The 18,670-nt window shown below is 40.1% G+C and overlaps 1 protein-coding gene across 1 annotated transcript; it reads right to left on the reverse strand.

Annotated features, from left to right (window-relative positions):
* Positions 1-812: 812 nt before the first annotated feature.
* Positions 813-18,656, reverse strand: ccdc135 (coiled-coil domain containing 135). The gene is made up of 18 exons (XM_058992605.1): positions 18,606-18,656; positions 17,136-17,289; positions 16,197-16,371; positions 15,351-15,476; positions 14,680-14,874; positions 14,090-14,248; positions 10,991-11,209; positions 10,789-10,893; positions 10,248-10,320; positions 9,046-9,174; positions 8,335-8,463; positions 6,913-7,136; positions 6,339-6,557; positions 5,363-5,473; positions 3,449-3,559; positions 2,449-2,643; positions 1,827-1,966; positions 813-1,645 (listed from the first exon to the last, which is right to left on the reverse strand). Exons 2-18 carry the CDS (start codon positions 17,273-17,275, stop codon positions 1,555-1,557), a joined length of 2,541 nt encoding a protein of 846 aa, XP_058848588.1. The 5' UTR covers positions 17,276-17,289; positions 18,606-18,656; the 3' UTR covers positions 813-1,554.
* Between the last annotated feature and the right edge of the window lie 14 nt (positions 18,657-18,670).

Below are 18,670 nucleotides of genomic sequence, written 5' to 3' on the forward strand. Positions count from 1 at the left end.
AGTACATTGGATTTTTTCATTACTGTGTTGTTTTAACTTCCCTATACGACTAGAGCAGACTAAAGTTTGGAGTGGAAACTCTGTATATCTCCACTCGTTATGTATTTATTTTAACTTGGTGGGATACTCTGTTTTGCATACAGGTAGCTGTGTTGCAGGAACCCCACTATATATCCATGCATGTAAACAGCACATGACTTAAACAAGTATTGCCTTTTTCTGATTCCCTGCGATATTCTAAATACCAAAACCAATGCTTCAGTCTTTACCAAAGTGTTTTCAAAGTTGGGCTCATGCAAGAAAACCTAATTCTGTAAATGCAATAACTGCAGTGAATTGCTGCACACCTTTTGTAGAAAGCATATTAGCAATACTAAAATTGTATACATCCAGGTGTACTTTAATAATGGTTAGCAATGGCTTTTGTACAGAAGGGTCATGGGACAGCCATGTCAGTTCAAAGGAAGTCCCAGCTAGTAAAAGCCACTGGTAATGACAATACTGTGAGTGTGGAGTCATGTCCCTGAGATTTGCCTGGTTTTATCTGGGAGTGAGATTTTAAATAATGCTGTGTGTTATGAACAAATAATGTATAGTATAACAAAGCTCTCAGGAACATAGCATCAATACTTATTTTTTTCTGGTCATGTGGGACACCATTTTGATCTTTTAAAGAAGTCAACAGCTGTGTAAAACAGATTTCATGAATATCAAACATTTATTCAGGATAAATCCTGTGTTAAAGATTTGTGAATAGACCCCACAGTGTACAAAGACTTCAAAAGAATGACATGCAGTATTAAGAACATAAAAAAAAAAAAACTTACTTTATTTTACTGACAATGGAAAAACCAGTTAGACACATTTGCCTCCTCTTTTTAATTCTCAGGCTCAATGGAGCATTGATTACAGAGCTGGAAACAGAAATATGAAAAAAAAAAACCAACAAAAAACATAGGTCCCCTGTTCTTCCTATTTAAAAAAAAATTGGATTCATTGAATATTGTACATAAGATCATTTAAACCAAACCATGAAAGCAACTTCATTATTTTTTAGAAATTAAGCTTTAAACAGTGTTTCACAATCATAATCACTTCTAAAGTAAAGTTTCATATCCGACGATATATTTCTTACTTTCTTATAGTTCAAAAAATATATATGCAAAACACCAAAAATATATAATTAGTATATATTTACATTTAAAATAAATATAAGAACACAGTTTATTGTTTTCATTGCTGTTTTTATTTGTTTCACTGCATTTTGTTTGTAAGTCCCCAGTCTTTGAAATAGGTTCCTGACAGATCCAGTGTAAATGTCCCAATAATTACACATTCTCCCAGCTGAGCTCCAGGGGAGTGAGTGCTCTTTCCCATTTTTATGTATCACTCTGTAATGAACTGAAACTTGGAGGTTATGTAAACCCCAAAAGTAATGGAAATCCCAACATACTAAAAACACATCTGTGTAACAGAAAAGGAATCCTGCAATCATGAACTGGACAGAATTAGTTTGGGGGTGGATGTCACAGATATTCATTAGGGCTCAGTTGATCACCAGAGCTGGAGGTGCTCAATCAGCCGGGGGTCTCTCCTCACTTTCTCCTCCAAAGCCAGGTACTTCTGAGGGGCCTGCTCCTTGTGTCTGGAACCAGAAAACAAGTTAACAGGTCTATTTTGAGTGTGGAGTCAGAATTGTCATATGTAAACATACATTATTAACCAATATGCCCAAGGAGCCTCCACATGTCCTTACAATGTCTGTTTTCTACAGCAGGTATCGGAGGGCTTGTTAAGATCTCCACACTGTTGTGTTCCTGCCCTACCTGTTGAGGCGCAGTTCCAGGATGTGTATGCGGAACATAGTGTCTGAGCAGTAGGACAGATATGCATCCTCGTCTTCCTTGGTCATGGACATCTGGTTCTGCTGGTACCACTGCTGCTTCTTCTGCAGCTCCTGGGTCTCCTGGATGGGAATAAGAGGGAAGCTGACACTCAGTTTGCATCACTACCATTCAATTTAATTCAGTTCAACCTAATGTGTGTATAAATGTCTCAGTAATATATATGTGGTTTCCATGTTCAAGAGTATAAAAAAAGGTGCATCAAAAAATAATGCACCTCAAAACCCGACCTGAAGTACTTCTTGTGTCAGTACTATGGAAACGTACTGTATGTAATTGTAAGATAAAAACAACTTGTTTGTAACAGATATCCAGACTTGGGCAGGCAGATATAGACCAGAACTAGAACTAGGTCACCATAGTCTCCAACAGCTTGTGGGAAGGAATGCCCATTCCAAGTTTCTTCAAAATGGGTTGAGCGGTTTATTCAGGGATATCATGCATAACTATTAAGCACTCAGTATAATAAAAGAAAAGTAATAAATGCAATGGAAATCGCTATGACTAGAAGTGTTTGGGTGCGCTGTCATTGAAAGGGCCTGACCTTCTCGAAGCGAGCTTGGATGAGGTTGGCTTTGTCGATGAGGCGCTGTTTGAGGTCTGTCAGGCACTCTTCCCGGAGTTGGAGGGCCATCTGGCGGGACAGGTTTTCGGGTTCTCCCATCCGAGTCAAGAATGGAGCCAGGAAATCTAGCTCTTTCTCTGCCTGCCGTAGCCTCTCCTCATACTCTTCTCGCTCCTGCAGGTTTAGCACATGCACTTAATTACACAGGGAAAAGGCAGGAGATACACAAGAAGAGATGACAATCTTTGACATGCTGTAGTGAATAGAGCTGCAGCAAGCTGTTCTACAGTTAACTTGTAGGCTTGTAGAGTTGTGAAACTCGGTTGTAACTGATGCAGCCCGTTTTGAAAACAATGTGAGCTTGCTCACCAGGCAAGCTTTGCCAAGCTCGTTTTTCCTGTGGATTTCCTCATTTTCATAAGTATAAATATGTATAAATTATTATTTGTTTTTTAATTCCAATTTTTACATACATTCAGAATTATTTTACATTGTATTATTTATTACTTTTTTGGGAACAAAATAACAGCAATATTTTGGTCCACTCACCCACAATCAATTTCAGCATAATGATACAAACCACTGCAAGACTCAATAACCCCAATTTAATGAGGAAAGTCATAGCATGTGAACTGACAGTGATAATCTGGCCTCCCCAGGATGAAGACTCCAATCTGATAGTAAAGCAGCAAGCTTATACTGGTTGTTGACCAGTCGAGAGTGGGCTGAGATTCACAGTGGGTCTCCTGGCCTGGACTGGTATAAAAGTCGCTATGGCGCAGTAAGGCAAAAGTATCTCAATTTTCTTCCTCAAGCCATGAAAGTGGAAAAGGCCAATACAGCACCTCCTGTGTGCCTTAGCCATGACACAACAGAGATTCAAACCAAATCTGTACTCAACCCAGTAGTTTTTGTACTAGGTGATCAACTGGGGATCTAGAACTTTGACAAGAATTTAGGGTTTGTATTTCTTGCTCACCATCTCCTCACGGTGTGTGCGTGCCTTCTCATTCCTGGCAGTGTCGTACACTGAAATGGTCAGCTCGCTTACAATCTCCTCCTGATTGCGTTGCGACAGGATTTCACGTACCTACAGCAGAAAGGGATTTAAATGTGGTGTTTCCCAAAATGAGCAACCAAAGAACAACCCTGACTTAACTGCATTTTGTTTTTCACAGCCTTGTCTTTTTTCTCCTTCTCATTTGCTCAGTTTGGGAGGGGGAAAAGTCATACAAGAGTCATTAACAATATGCAAAGTGTTACAGAACACCCTGCAAAATTAGAAAGAAAAACATTATGGTACCTTTGCTGTGTCCCATGTTGTCTGTATTGCAGAAGTATATTTTTAAACCTATATCCAACTCTTAATCACATATCATGGGTCATCATGGGCAATAAATTTCTCAGAAAATAAGCTTTCTGAAAAACTTAAACCAACATACCATGAGGATACGCTGCACTTAGGATTTCTTTTGTTATTCTCTAGCCCAGCCACTGCCCCTTGCATTAAGGGCACTGCCTTTTTATCACTTTACAAGGACTTTGAAACTGCTGTCTAGAAAGCAGCAAAAGAATTAAACTTAATCTACAGCCACTGTCTTTGATAGTACTGTATAATCCATCTTATTTTAGAATAAGTTGGTTGTGAACAGGCTGGCTGTAGGGGTGACATCAGGCCAGGAAATGAAACCAAAACACACAGCAACTGCGGGCGAAACTGAGGCGCTGTTGCACTCAGTGTTTTATTAACATACAGAAAATAAAAGGTTGAACAAAACAGAACATGGCCAAAATAAATAGACAAACAAAACGAATAGACACTAACAAACAGGGGACAAACACTAAACAAACAAGTACCATGCTGGTCCTCCAGCACGACGTAGCAATTGCTATTATTATTATTATTATTATTATTATTATTATTTCCTCACTCTCTCCCGTTCTTTCGCCCTGAACACACAACCCTAAGTGCCCTGTGCCTAAATACATATTACAAATATACATTTTAAATCACTCGTGCTCCACATAGCCCCATTATATCCCGTGCACCAATACCTATACACCAACATTAACACACCACACGCAACATATAACACAAAATACGCACAGGGGCGGGGCACACTGCCACAATGGTTCATATTACTTTCAACATTTTAACCTAATTCCAGGGCTCTCTGCTCTAAAAATTATTTTGCACATATAGTAAGGATGCTATCTTTTTCACAATCTCAGCTTCTATGCCTGAGCATTGGCTCTGATTGTAAAGATGCTATACAATCCACCTTCATCTGAGGCTGAGCCAGTTTCCACAGATACATGCGGCCCATGAAGTACATTTCCACTGGCCTCATAATATAACACAATATTGGTTTAAATTTAAAAGCGCCATGATTCAGAAAATATTGTTAAGACACTAAATAGAGGTCTGTTTGATAGGTTATGATATGTGGTAAAGAACCAATGAGCTATTTTTTAACTTACGTTAAATTGGAAATCCTGAATACATTTTTTAAAAAATTAACCATTAAAAAATATATTTATAGCTAATGATCTAATATATATAAAAAAATTGTAAAAAGATGCTGTCTTTCTGCAGCAAGAAAATAGCACTCAGCTGCACATGTAATGAGTCTAACTAAAACATAGCTAGTGAACTAAATATATTTGGGACAATAATGTTATTATTAAGAAGAAAAAAAGACACAGAAATCCGGGCTTTGTTGCTTTATTACCAATTTACTAATATTACTAACTCTTTGCTATGAATTGTGTTTGCTGTTTCATCAAAATGTGCTATATTGTGTGGAATCAGTTTCAAGGGCTCTGCTCTGCCTGTGCATGGTCCTGCAATGGAAATGCAACAAACTTCCCGGGACCAGAATTGTAACTGTACCTCAATTTCTGACTCCTTAACTTGTTGCTTGGCCTGCGCCTCTTCCTTCAGCAGGGAAATCAGAGTCTCATATAAAAACAGGTTCTTGCTGTGTTTCTCCGTAGGGTTCACCTAAAATCAGAGAATAAGACATGACTGATCATCCAGGTGCTACTAGGGGTGGATTCAATCTACCTGTTTTGTACCGCAAATCGGGGGCACGATAGTTTGCATTTTTATCTTGGTACAAGATATAATTAATGTTTTTTGGGGCTCAGATTTGTATATCGACAAACCGAATCCAAAAAATTCCGCAATCCTCTCCAAACCTTTCAGGATTTTCAAGAGAACTCATTAGTTGACCATATGGACCGCAGCATGGTTGTTGCCTTGCTAGAAAAAGGTTGATCCATCAGGAATACTTATCTGTAGGGGTGTGCAGAACCTTTTACTTGTACTTGTAATTGCCTTTAAGAAGTATTTATTGACATGTATTCAATAAATCAATTCATTAATGTATTGATTTCAAAACAAGAAAAGCTGTCCTTACGAATCAATGGCAGTCAACTTTTGCATTGAGTGTTTCTAAACAGCAAATTGTAAGACAATTTTCCTCTCATATGCGTCACTGACAGTTTCAGTGCTGAGGCAGTAAACTGACAATGAAGTCAGTTGTGTAACTTTTGTTGTGGCGATATATCATAACTGCAATATAATTTTAAATTCAATCTGTCTCTACATCAGTGGCTCTCATAGTTTGTTCCCATCCAACAAGTTTCATCACAACTGAATTGAATTAAGGCCTGAAATGACAAAATCAAGTGCTGTAGATGCAAACTATTTTTTGAGCTCTTGCGCGTTACCAAGCGTGAACTTTATAATTGAGTCATTTTTAAGATTGTGCCGCCCAGTGCAGAACTAGAATGGTGTGCATGATTGCTGTGCCATTTAAACTCTGGATTAAATTTGAATTATACCTGTAGTCAGGTCATGTTACCTGGAAGGTGGTGGCCATGTCTGGCGTGTAGATCACACTCTGATCTCTCTTGTCTTCTGAGGTGGGTGGCTTTACGAACTCTCGCCACGATGGCACAATGAGGTCATCCTCTCGATGGTAAGTCAACTGGATCCGCAGCTCTGAAATCAGGAAAACCTTCTTGGCAACATCCTCATTTGCGATCTTCTCCCGGTTTCGGTGAAAACACTCTGTAATTTTCTACAAAAGAAAGTAAAAAAAATATCTTTCTAATTCCTCATTATTAAGCATTATTCTTACTTTCTTGCTGTGTTAAACACATGAATTAATTTTAGTATAACATTAAACACATTTAACTATTAGAAGCAGCTTCTCACATGGAAAAGGTTTAGATGGAGCAGTACTAAATTCATAAATTAAACATTTGCATTAGATTCAGCTAAAACCAGTGCTTAATCTTAAATACCACATATCTAATACCCTTCTAACCAGACCCCAAATTGCATTCCTTTTCATTAATGGGAATAATTCTTTAAATAACAGTGTACAAAACAAGCTGCTACGCTCTTAATTAAAGTACGCAATAAAGGAGTACCAGTATGGATCGTGTGACAGGATCGTTGGAGTTGGCAGGCGCTAGTTTCTTCAACCTCTTCCCAAAGAGCACGTGCCGGTAGTAGAGAAAATCTGGCCGGTTCTCAAAGGTCTCCGTCATCTCCGAGGACGTCTCCACCCGTCTGGCCAGCCCATCTGCTCGAGCCTTGCTGTAGAAGTCCATCTGCCGTTCCGTTTCAGGCACTGGTATCAAATACCGGTGAGCTGGGAGGGGGTCAAAAATGACAGTAAGTATTGGAGTTTGTTAACCTGAGTTTATGAGGAGAGACAGCCCCCAACACTTGAACAGCACTCTCCTAATAAATAAACAAGCTATAAATGTATCCCAGTTGCCTACCTTTAATGACGTTCATGTGTCAAATGGTGTTTTCAGTTGCCTTGTCCAATAGCCAAGCAATTGCCCATCCACAATCATAATTAATTAAATAGATTAATTCACAATCATACTAGCAGTCCTTGTCTTCTGACTTACCATTGTGAATAAAAACTGAACAGCATATTTTTCTAATTAACAACAACAAGCATTTGTGAAAATACAGGTTCAATACAAATACATATCAATGCACTCTTGCAACCAGTATTGCATGAAAAATGTTGCACTGAGCCCAACTGTAAGGAATGCAATTACTGTAGGATGTCATAATGTTGTTGAAGCTGACACCCTGGGATCCTTCAAGAAGCTGCTTGATGAGATTCTGGGATCAATAAGCTACTAACAACCAAACGAGCAAGATGGGCCGAATGGCCTCCTCTCGTTTGTAAACTTTCTTATGTCATGAAAAACAACTTAATCTTATTACCCCCCACAGGGGCTGTCTATTCCTACCAGGGGGGTATAGTGGTGATGCATAGACTCGCTTTCTCCACTTACGACAAATCTTGCTAAGGACCTTCTTGAACACAGGTTACTGAATTTACCTTATTATAAAAAAAATGTTTTGATGTTCTAATGTTAAATATTTTTTTGTATTCAATGCTACAAAGTAAATCTTTTTTAATAGTCCTTCAATTAAATTAAATCTAGTGACAGAATGACTGGGTGAATCATACGGTTCCAAATTACAATGCATAATTCCTGGAATTTAGCTGTTTAAAGTTTAGACTTGCTTGTATTTGCTAATAAACAGAATACTCCATGAACGTCCAAAGGGTGCTGTGCTTATTCAGGGGCTTTTGACTCCCATACTTATATCAAAATTAGTTTCAACATTGAAGACATTGAAAAAGAATTCTAGTGGAATGTTTGTCATTGAATGTTTTAAGATTCTTTTAGTATTTCTAACTGGACATAGTTCATGGTGGTCTGCTTTTACAGGTATAGCAGTGACAGGATCGACCAGGGATCATGATAGGGATGAATTACATCCTCTTATTCTTATTAAAGAGAGAGACATTCTTTTACATTTCAGTGCGTGGGATCGTCCCGGACCGAAGTGTTCCACGGTCACACCACTCCCCTTATTCAACTCTCTCTTCTCCAGGTGATCCTGCCTGTGTTGGAAATACTCCTTCACTTCTAACACCTTGGTACCTGCAAACACAAAGACAGCTAAAGAACTTGTCAAATTGAGACGATTTACATCCACAATTTACTCCATCAGCAGGATTCAGATTATCCATGGCTCTGAAGCAGGTTGTCTAGTAGACTCAGCACCGGGTATAAAAATGATTACAAATGATTTGAGACATACTTTTAATAAATCCCCCATTTAAGTGGTTGTAACAAACAAATACTTCCAGAAATCTTACATGTTAAGCAATCATGTATTTTCATTTTAGATCATATCTAGTAGTACACTAGGTTAAAAAAAAGTTATCAGCTTCCATGCTATATTCCCAGGTAGACTGTTACTAGTTCACTTCACTTTCAAAGTAAATTTCACCCCAGCTATGTCTTCTGGGTAAAAGCATGTTACTGTTTGAAAGCATGTCAAGCAGCTGGGTGGTTACTGACTTACAAATAGAGATTTTCTGAGATTAAAAATAAAACAAATGATGTATATCTCTCACTTTTTACTGTTCTTGTGTAATTTAAATACATTTACAGATGCATATTAAATATTATGACATGTATATAGAAATATAAAGTATAATTGCCACTCTGTATCCTTACATTCGATATCCCTGAAGGTTGTGAGGCGGGTGACAAGTCCACCTCTTATCAGATAGGGAGCAAACTTCTCCAGCTTGGCCTTCCTGTACTGAACCACCTTCCGACCTCCAGGGCAGCGTGTCTCCATGTCTAGGCAAGAACAGACGGCTTTATTTTGTCTAGTTTCATTTAATACACAGGGACAGTTACACATACTGTATTTTTATGAGAAATAATCAATATATTAAGTGCATCAACAAAATATATAAAGAGAGGGTGGGAGGGCACGACAAAACCAGTTATAACCCTGTTAAAATCTATGAAGTGCACTGTTTTTAATTGGGAATGTTTCCTTTTCAGCTTGTTCAGCTTTTCAGCTTCTCTTAACTGGGCTACTGGGATTTCTATAAAGCAGCGAGTCCTCTTTGAATTGTATATAATATACAGATCTATTACTAAGCACATTCAGTTTTAACCATACTAATTCATTTTAAATACTGTACCGTTACAATCATTTCCCACATTGTGGTCACCCTCTCTAGGTGTGCAAGTCCTTAATACACAGAATTTGTCCTTCCTCACTGATTACTCCACACAGCTCCTAGTTCAGGCCCTGGTACTGCCCTGCCTTGACTACTGCAACTCCCTCCTGGCCAGCCTTCCTGCCTCTGCTACCCGTCCCACTCCAGCTCATCCAAACCTCTGCTGCTTACCTTGTCTTCTCCCTTCCCCGTTTCTCTCACGCTACACCGCTGCTCCGTTCTCTGCACTGGCTCCCTATCACTGCTCGCAGCCAATTCAAAACTCTTGTACTCGCCTATCGCTGTCTTCCCCATTCTGCTCCTTCCTATCTCCATCATTTCTCCCTTCACCCCCTCTCGCCCGCTCTACTCCTCCACCTCCGGCAGACTAGCTGTACCCCCCCTCTGCTCCCCCGCCTCCAGAGCCCGCTCCTCCACCCTTGCCCCTCAGTGGTATAATGACCTACCCATGGATATCAGGACTGCTCAGTCCCTGACCACCTTCCGGCACCTCCTCAAGACACACCTGTTCAGACAGCATCTGTAAACACTACAACTCTCGACCATGCAATAAGATCTATAGTGTTCCCTGACTGGGCTCTATGCTCTGGTATTATTTATTAAAGAACTACAATTATACTAGCCATGCCTGTAGTCTATCCTGTTTCTCTAAGTAAGGGGTCAGTAAGCAGGTAGACTTACCTTTTGGGGAGATCTCAATCTTTTCTACCCACGAGGGAGGCATATCAAACACCTTTGGTTCTTCTTTCTCCTCCTGCAGATCAGCAAACAAGATTAGGCACTGACAGTGACTAGCTAATTTTTTAAAACCTTTTTTCTCCAGAATAGTCTAATGAACAATTCATGCTCCCTTCCACTCCTTGGTTGTAACTACAGTTTTAACTACAAGCCCTAGACGACACTGTCTCCCAGTTTTTCATCTGTAACCACTACACCACACTGACCTCCAGTCCCTCAACTTTAAACACTAGACCACTCTGCCTCCCAGGCCCTCAGCTCTAAACACTGAGCCACTCTGCCTTCCAGTCCCTCAGCTCTAGCGACTAGACCACACTGAATCCCAGTCCCTCAGATCTAAACACTAAGCCACTCTGCCTTCCAGTCCCTCAGCTCCAGCGACTAGACCACACTGAATCCGTCCCTCAGATCTAAACCACTCTGCCTCTCAGTCCCTAGGCTCAAATCACTGCCTCCCATCTCCTCTAACCCAGCTTACTCATACCTCATCATCTATCTCTTCCATGTCAGGGATGAGTAGCAGGGGTTTCCCTGTCCCAAACAGCAGGAATTCCCACTTTACAGGGTCGCCCAAGTCAAAGGTCAGCTCCTGCAAAAGAATACAAGGTCAGAAACAAAGTCACACTCTCAACTACTGTATGCCTTAAACAATGAAACACAATAATAAAAAAAAAAAAAGTACTCACCTTGCAGCCGTATCTGCAGTTCTGCATGTTGACCCAATAGTTTTGGTGGTTCCAGATGCTCTCAATCCCCAGGAAACTCTCATCCTTTGTCCCAAAGCTGCGCCCCGACAGTGGGTCAATGTAGAAGTTCTCCGGGACCTCACGCCTCCCTGCCAGGACCAGCACCCAGCAGTGCACCCGCAGACCAAGCAAGGGGTCCGGAGGGGGCTGCTGCCGCTCCTGGAACAATGAGTCAGTGCAAACTCAGATAAGCAGTAACAATTTCTAAAAACGTTATTAGGACCCTACGCATGCCTACATATTGGAACAAACGCATGCCTTTGGTTACAGACACAAGGGTTACAGATACCCTCCCTACCATTATACATTTAGTGGATTAGAAATCATGTATGAAAAATCAAGAAATCTCTGTTTAGGAGTCGACAAAATTCCTGAACTTAATGTGAAAGATCTCACTTATTTTCAAGGTTCGTAGCCCCTTAAAAGCAGACCCAGACACAAGAGCTGAAGGTCTGAAGCACTTTCGTGCAGTATTTATTATGTACAGAAAAAAGAACGTAGACCAAAACAAAACAAAAACAAAGACAAACACCTAACTCCGTTTTGGAGCGCTAACTAAACTTTTTCCACAGCACTACCTACCATCAGACAGCTAAGCCATTTACCGATTAACAAAACACTTGGAAACACACACAAACAAAAAGGTTTTTCACATTACCTTTTTTTAATTATTTATTTATTTATTTTTTTTTAAACCACATAGGTCTCGTTGCACTGACAGCCTCTCCCTTCACACAGACTGGAGACTGCCCTGAACAAACATAGCTAATAGCAGGCAGGTGGCATTCATTCATAATTAGAGCCAGGTGAACCTCATCCTGGCTCCCTCTCGTGGCATTCTGGGGGATGTAGTCCTTTAGCCCCTCCTGGACGACATTTTTCTCTCCTCTTCCCCCTAGTCTGTCACATTATCTTGTGTATGAATGTCCTCCCATACACAAAAAATATGACACAATTTTAAAGTTAAAAAAACAACACTATTTTTTTTTTTTACTGGTCAAAATCGATGTCATATTACTCAATGCTGAAGCAAGCAGAATTAATATCTCTCCCATCATTCTGATTGCACCCCAAGTGATCTTTCTGGGTATTGGGATACATCCCTCTATTTGTGCAATTGCCAAAAAATTATACGAATGTAATAAAAAAAAATGAGAGTGACTTAAGCAGATGGATGTTACTACCAGCATCGGTTCCTGCCCATATTGCTTTGATTAAAATGAATATCCTCCCGCCTATTAATTTTATTAGCTTAATGCTCCCACTGCCTCCTCCAGGGAACTATTGTTTAAAACTCAACTCTTTATTGAGAAAGGTTACCTGGAATGACTGGTCTGTATTACAATGTAACAAGCCACAAACTTATTATAATTTATACAAATGATACCACTTGCCTTTTCAATTACGGGCACTAAATTATTGGATGAACTCAACTGTGCATTCTTCATGGAAAGAAATAGAGCAGGAATTAACATCACCCATTAGACTACAAGATTTATTGTTCTCTGGTCTCACTTACAGTAAGTGTTCACTGCTCTTTGGCCCCATAATTGCGTATACTTTGCAAACATTTCTTGTAGTGGAAAAATTCTTGGGTCTCAAGGTTAAATGGCACAGACACTCGCCCATTTGGAATAATTCTACTCTTTTATCTGGTGGTAGACCCTTTACCCTTGACTCATGAGCCCGGTCAGGCATACTAGTGTTGGATGATGTCGCAGGTCATGATGCTGTCCTAGAGTTCCAGGACCTTGTTTCTCATTTTAACATTCCCAATACTACTCTGTTCTTTTATTTCAGATTAAGATCTGCATTGAAAATATATGGGGTTCCTTGGGATCCTAACTTAATATGTCATCCTGTAGTGGAGTGGTTCATGGGGGCAATGTCCAAGGGCATGGTCTCCTACATGTATACGCTTCTGGCAGCACACTTACCTGCTCTTCTTTCTGTTGCAAAGCTATGGGAGAAAGATCTAACATGATGGGTTGGAACTATAGACTGGGAAGCAGTTTGAGAGAATATTTGTGGAGTGTCAAAAAACCCTAACCATCAGTTTATGCACTACAAAATCTGTCACAGAACCTATATGATGCCTCGCAAGAGACATGATCCCTTTTGCGATCTGTGTAACCCGGGGATACCCAGAACCTTGATTCATGTGCTGTGGGACTGTCTGGACATGCAGAGTTTTTGGGGACAGGTAGCTGACATCCTTGCCTCTGTTATTGGGAGATGTTTCCCGCAAGACCCTGCCTTCATTCTCATGAATGATGACTCCAGGTTTCCGTTTTCTGAGAAAGAACGCAAGCTGTGGTTGGCAGACGTGATGGATGAAAAGAAAATGATTGTCCAACGCTAGCGTCCTCCTCATCAGCTCTCCAAGCGACATTGGCTGCGGCTGCGCTTAGGCATTATTTTTCTGGAAATGTCTTCAGCCAGAGTAAATGGAACTAAAGCTGCCACCCTACTGATGTGGAGGATCAAACATGATCAAGGTCTTACTACTATCTTGATATTTATTTATATTTTCAATGATTTATTAATAATTTAAGACACATGTGAGAGAGGGTGTGTGTGTGGTGGGTGGGGATGTGGGGTGGGTGGGTGGTTGGGTGGCAGGGTGGGAGGTACAGGGGAGATGCGGTGGGTGGGTGGGATGGGAGGGGATGTGGGGTGGGAGGGGATAGTGTTTGTTCTCTTCAGTACTTGTTGTCTTTTTGTATAAACTTGTTTTAAAAAAATTTAACCAAAAAAAAAACCCCACTATTTTATATGTAATAGTTGCTGAGTACAGTCTTTGTTTTTGTGACTTGTAATAAGCTAATGTATCATGTGTAGGTTGTCTCTTACTATAACAGAAATTACTTTAAGAGAGACTTAATAAGAGACTTAGCTTATAGACAATACAACACATACTGCTACGGTTCTACATAGCCTGGCCACCCTGCCTGACATATCTCAATCACTTCAGGCTCCCTGAATCCAATTCTCTCTCTTGTTTTTTCTGCTCTAACACTGCTTCTTTGAGATACTCACAGCTTCCAGTTTCTCTGTCTCCAAGCGTTTCTTCTCGTGGGCAGCAAGGACCTCTGCCTCCTTCCTCTCCAGCTGCTGCAGCTCAAAGCCACTGCGCAGGTCTCTGGCGGGCTTCACTGCATATTTCCTCTGCGGGGCATTCTTCTCTGATGCTGCACCCTGAAAGAAACAGTGCTGTATATTAATGATCCACTAGGACACACTGCAGGGGATCTACATACATCCACTTAGGCATTGGTTTCCAAATTCGTCCTACCTACAAAAACAAAAACATAAAAAGGTATCAGTACAGTACTAACTCTTTCAAAAATGAGGGTAAATGTTTTGACAATATACTCCATATACTGTACTCTTAAAAGGCATCATTTCAAATGCCATTACTGTATGTTGTTACATGTAGATTTTAGCATTAATTCTAGCATAATCTTTGTAATAAATAGCAATTAGTTGGTAGAGAGGCACCAAGCGTATTTACTGAGACTGAGAGAGTGAAGTATATTCAACATACAGCAGTTAACAAACTCTATCTTGTTCTATCACTTTTCTTCTGCTCTCTCTCTCTCTCAAAAGCCTTTTCTCTCCCCCAGCACCTGCTCATGTTTCTCCAGAAGAGGGCACTCCTGGCAGGACTGGTCCCGCAGGCAGATCTCCTTCACAGCATAGCCACTAACGCAGTAGGCATCGAAGCCGGCACCGAGCAAGAGTGAGCACAGCAGGTTGGCAAAATCGAAGCAGGTTCCTTTCTGTTTCTTCAGCACTGTTGATGGGGAATACAACACCGGAGGCTGGAGAAACACCACAGTCACAAACACTGGAAAGTGTTAAATTGACCTGTTCTTTAAATGTATTAAATAAAGCCTGACAGCTCTTAGTTAGCAAACCATGTTGTTTAATCCTTAAAACAGACAAAATACATGCCTAACACTGTTAATATGGCTTGGTTGGCTTTGATTTGACATGACAGTGATTTTTGATCCCACCTGGTCTATAGTAATAGTAAGAAGCAGGAAAGTCAGCAGTGTTGAAAGGTTACAGCATTATGTTCCTAAGAATCAGGCTGGCAACTAGGATTCTACATGCTTAGATAATGCCAGATAAAGATGATTTTGTGAATAAAATTCCAAATTGGAGCAACAGAAAGCAGAGCACTCCAACCATAACGTGTATCCACACCCGAACCATTGCACCATACTAAACTTGACTAAACAAATCACATTGCTTTGTAGAAGCAGCTTGTTCTAGTGTAATCCCACACACTCACCGGGTCGATAGGGGGATCCAGGGGCACCATTCTGAGGTAGTCACTGACGAAACTGGCACAGCCATCCCAGCTGTACATCTCTGTGTAGGGCAGCAGGGTGGGGCGCAGTGTGGTGCTCACAAACTTCTGTGAGACAAAGAGAAAGGGAAAGGGGGGCAGTGTGTTTCTCTGTCCTGTTACTGTTTTGAAGACATTGAAAAATACTTCTAGTCAAAACATTTGTCCCTTACTGTATTTAGTCTATGTATTGGAGCCCGAAGACTACTTGATACAAACCTTCATTTTTTATTTGTTTTTTGGAAATTGTACTGCTTGTATGCTTGCGTGTAAAATAAAGTGATTTGTATTTGCATAAAAACAAGTCCATGCATATTATTATTATTATTATTTATTTCTTAGCAGACGCCCTTATCCAGGGCAACTTACAATTGTTACAACATATCACATTATACATTATTTCACATTATACAGATATCACATTATTTTTACATACAATTACCCATTTATACAGTTGGGTTTTTACTGGAGCAATCTAGGTAAAGTACCTTGCTCAAGGGTACAACAGCAGTGTCCCCCACTGGGGATTGAACCCACAACCCTCCGGTCAAGAGTCCAGAGCCCTAACCACTACTCCACACACACTGCTGTTTAAGCAAACCAGACAGTGGTTTCCAAGAAAGTCTACACCACTATAGTTCAATTAACCAAGTGTCAATATTGTATTACCAAAAAGGCGGGGACCGTGGCCTGCATTCACAGTGGACTAACTGGACTAAGCAGACTTATGCCCATTAGCGAACACTTTCCCAGGTTGCACCTACCCTCACGCTTGTCTCAGAGACATACCTCAACGCCACATTCGTTCATTGGGTTCAGAAACAGAGGCTTGCGGTCCTGGTAGAGGTGGCAATACTGATAACGGAAGTTCTCAGCAAAAGACAGCAGCAGCTTCTCCTTGGGGGTGTTCTCTGTGTAAGAGGACGAGAACTCAGACAGGTTGATCTCAGGCTTGTCCACACATCTGCAGGGATGAGCAGAGAAGGGAAAGGGAGGGGGAGATAGAAAGACAAAAGTACAAATGACTGGAAATAATATAAACACAAAGGGGTTTATTGTATGTTCCCCCTCAATGTATTAAAAGGAGAAAAAACATCTGTAAAGGTTTTTTTTTTTATTTTACTTTTGTCTTTAAAGTAAAAGTATTGCCAGTATAAAATCTGTTAAAAACATTAGATTTGTTCTACTGTTTACTGTACATTTTGCTTCCCAGAGATAAAGTAGAGTTTACAAATTGCACCCACAATCTCCTGCTTCTGTAGGCAGTAAAAGAGGCAAGCGCACAAAAAGACTAAAGCTACTTTGGGGGATGTAAACAAACTGGAAAATCAACTACATGCCAGGTACTAAACATATTTTAGTATAAAACTGGACATAACTGTTAGACTTTTGCAGCTTTAAAGTTACAAAAGTAGAAAAAAACACATTTAATCTAAAATAGCACTCTCTAGCCTCTAAAAATAAATAATATGTATCTTTATTATCCTATTGTGTGTGTCTTAATCATCCTGTATTAATTTTTGCCATGCTTAATAAAGTCACCAGCATTTTTTTATGCATTGGTTTTATTGTTTGTATAAAACCAATGCATACACTTTTAAACAGGCTTCCTGCTTTAACCTGATATAAGACCGCGAATTTCAGCCAAAAGCAGTTCCTGCAAGCCAAGCTGGGAGGTTTGTCCTCTGATACTCAGTTCATGTATTACAAGGCAACACACCCACGTACAATGTTATCTGGGATGCTGTTACTTGGATCTTGGATAGGCTCTCCTCCAGCTCTTGAAGCTCCTGGTCTGCCTGCTCTATGCCCATATTCTCTGAAATCTCTCCCAGCGGGGCTTCTCTTTCCTGCAACTCCTCCATCATTCACCATACAGTAACTGAGGAAACAGGCGACACAGCATTAAGTACCGCTCACTCTGATCACAGATGAAACCTGCTCTGCAGCACTCTGAGCTGCTCAGGAGGTATGGAGCTGAGCATGCCATTAGTGGGTTCTTTCACTGAGCTGCTCTGAGCGGCTCGCTTACCTAACGCACTCAGTCTCTCATTATTATTTATTATTATTTATTTCTTAGCAGATGCCCTTATCCAGGGTGACTTACAATTGTTACAAGATATCACATTATTTTTATTTATTTATTTACATACAATTACCCATTATTATACAGTTGGGTTTTTACTGGAGCAATCTAGGTATAGTACCTTGCTCAAGATTACAGCAGCAGGGTCCCCCACCTGGGATTGAACCCACAACCCTCCGGTCGAGAGTCCAGAGCCCTAACAACTACTCCTCATTGCCTATTTGTCTTTCTTTCCATGCAGCATTTCCCTATTTTGTCTGTATTTTATTTTAAAATATGCAATGGTACAGTAATTCATCAGCCACATATTGACATAGCTAGACACAGTTAGATAGATAGACAGACAGACAGACAGATAGAGAGATAGATAGATAGATTAATAGACAGATGATAGATAGATAGACGAAAGAAAAGGGCTTGTAACCAGGAGGTCCCCGGTTCAAATCCCACCTCAGCCACTGACTCATTGTGTGACCGTGAGCAAGTCATTTAACCTGCTTGTGCTCCGTCTTTCAGGTGAGATGTAATTGTAAGTGACTCTGCAGCTGATGCATAGTTCACACACCCTAGTCTCTGAAAGTCACCTTGGATAAAGGCGTCTGCTAAATAAACAAATAATAATAGATAGATATACTTTATTTCCAATTTCCATCTAATATGTGGATGCACAGGCGTAATTTACACGGGGGGCATGTCCCCCTCACACACTTTTGAAACCAAACTTAAGCCACTGTGTGGTTGGTATAAAGCCAGAGTGCAAAAAAAAGGAGTGGACACCTGAATAAATCGTTGGCACTAAGAAGTTAATGCACTTTGATAAAAAGTAGATTTCATTATAAAAATTAGCTATATTTTGTTGTTTGTTTTTTGCATAATATATTACAAAAAATACTTTCTGTATGGAAACTAAATTTCAAAAACAGTAAAGCGAAAATGTAGATTACCAAATTAAATGAAATCTTTACATTGTATTGTATAATATAAATTCTAAACGAAAACCAACTGAAACACGTATTTGGTAGTACACAAATAAACTTCATCATTACATCAAGGTACAAAAAAATAATGTTATTAAAACCAGATTCACAATTATTTTAAAATAGTACATTTACCGATTGCAGTGCCTGTAACAGCTCCCTCTCCGACTGCTGTGGATGTTTACACACGGCTCCCATGG

Source organism: Acipenser ruthenus, chromosome 19 (genome assembly GCF_902713425.1).
Source record: "Acipenser ruthenus chromosome 19, fAciRut3.2 maternal haplotype, whole genome shotgun sequence".
Lineage (NCBI taxonomy): Eukaryota > Metazoa > Chordata > Actinopteri > Acipenseriformes > Acipenseridae > Acipenser > Acipenser ruthenus.

Bases quoted from the DNA above. Each gene is read 5' to 3' on its own strand.
- ccdc135 (XM_058992605.1), bottom strand. From the start codon at position 17,275: ATGATGGAGGAGTTGCAGGAAAGAGAAGCCCCGCTGGGAGAGATTTCA. The intron at 11,210-14,089 runs GTGAGTATCTCA...TCATTGTTCCAG, and splicing joins AGACAGAGAAACTGGAAGCT to GAGCGGCAGCAGCCCCCTCC. The intron at 3,560-5,362 runs GTACAGTTACAA...TTTCTGCTGTAG, and splicing joins TTAAGGAGTCAGAAATTGAG to GTACGTGAAATCCTGTCGCA.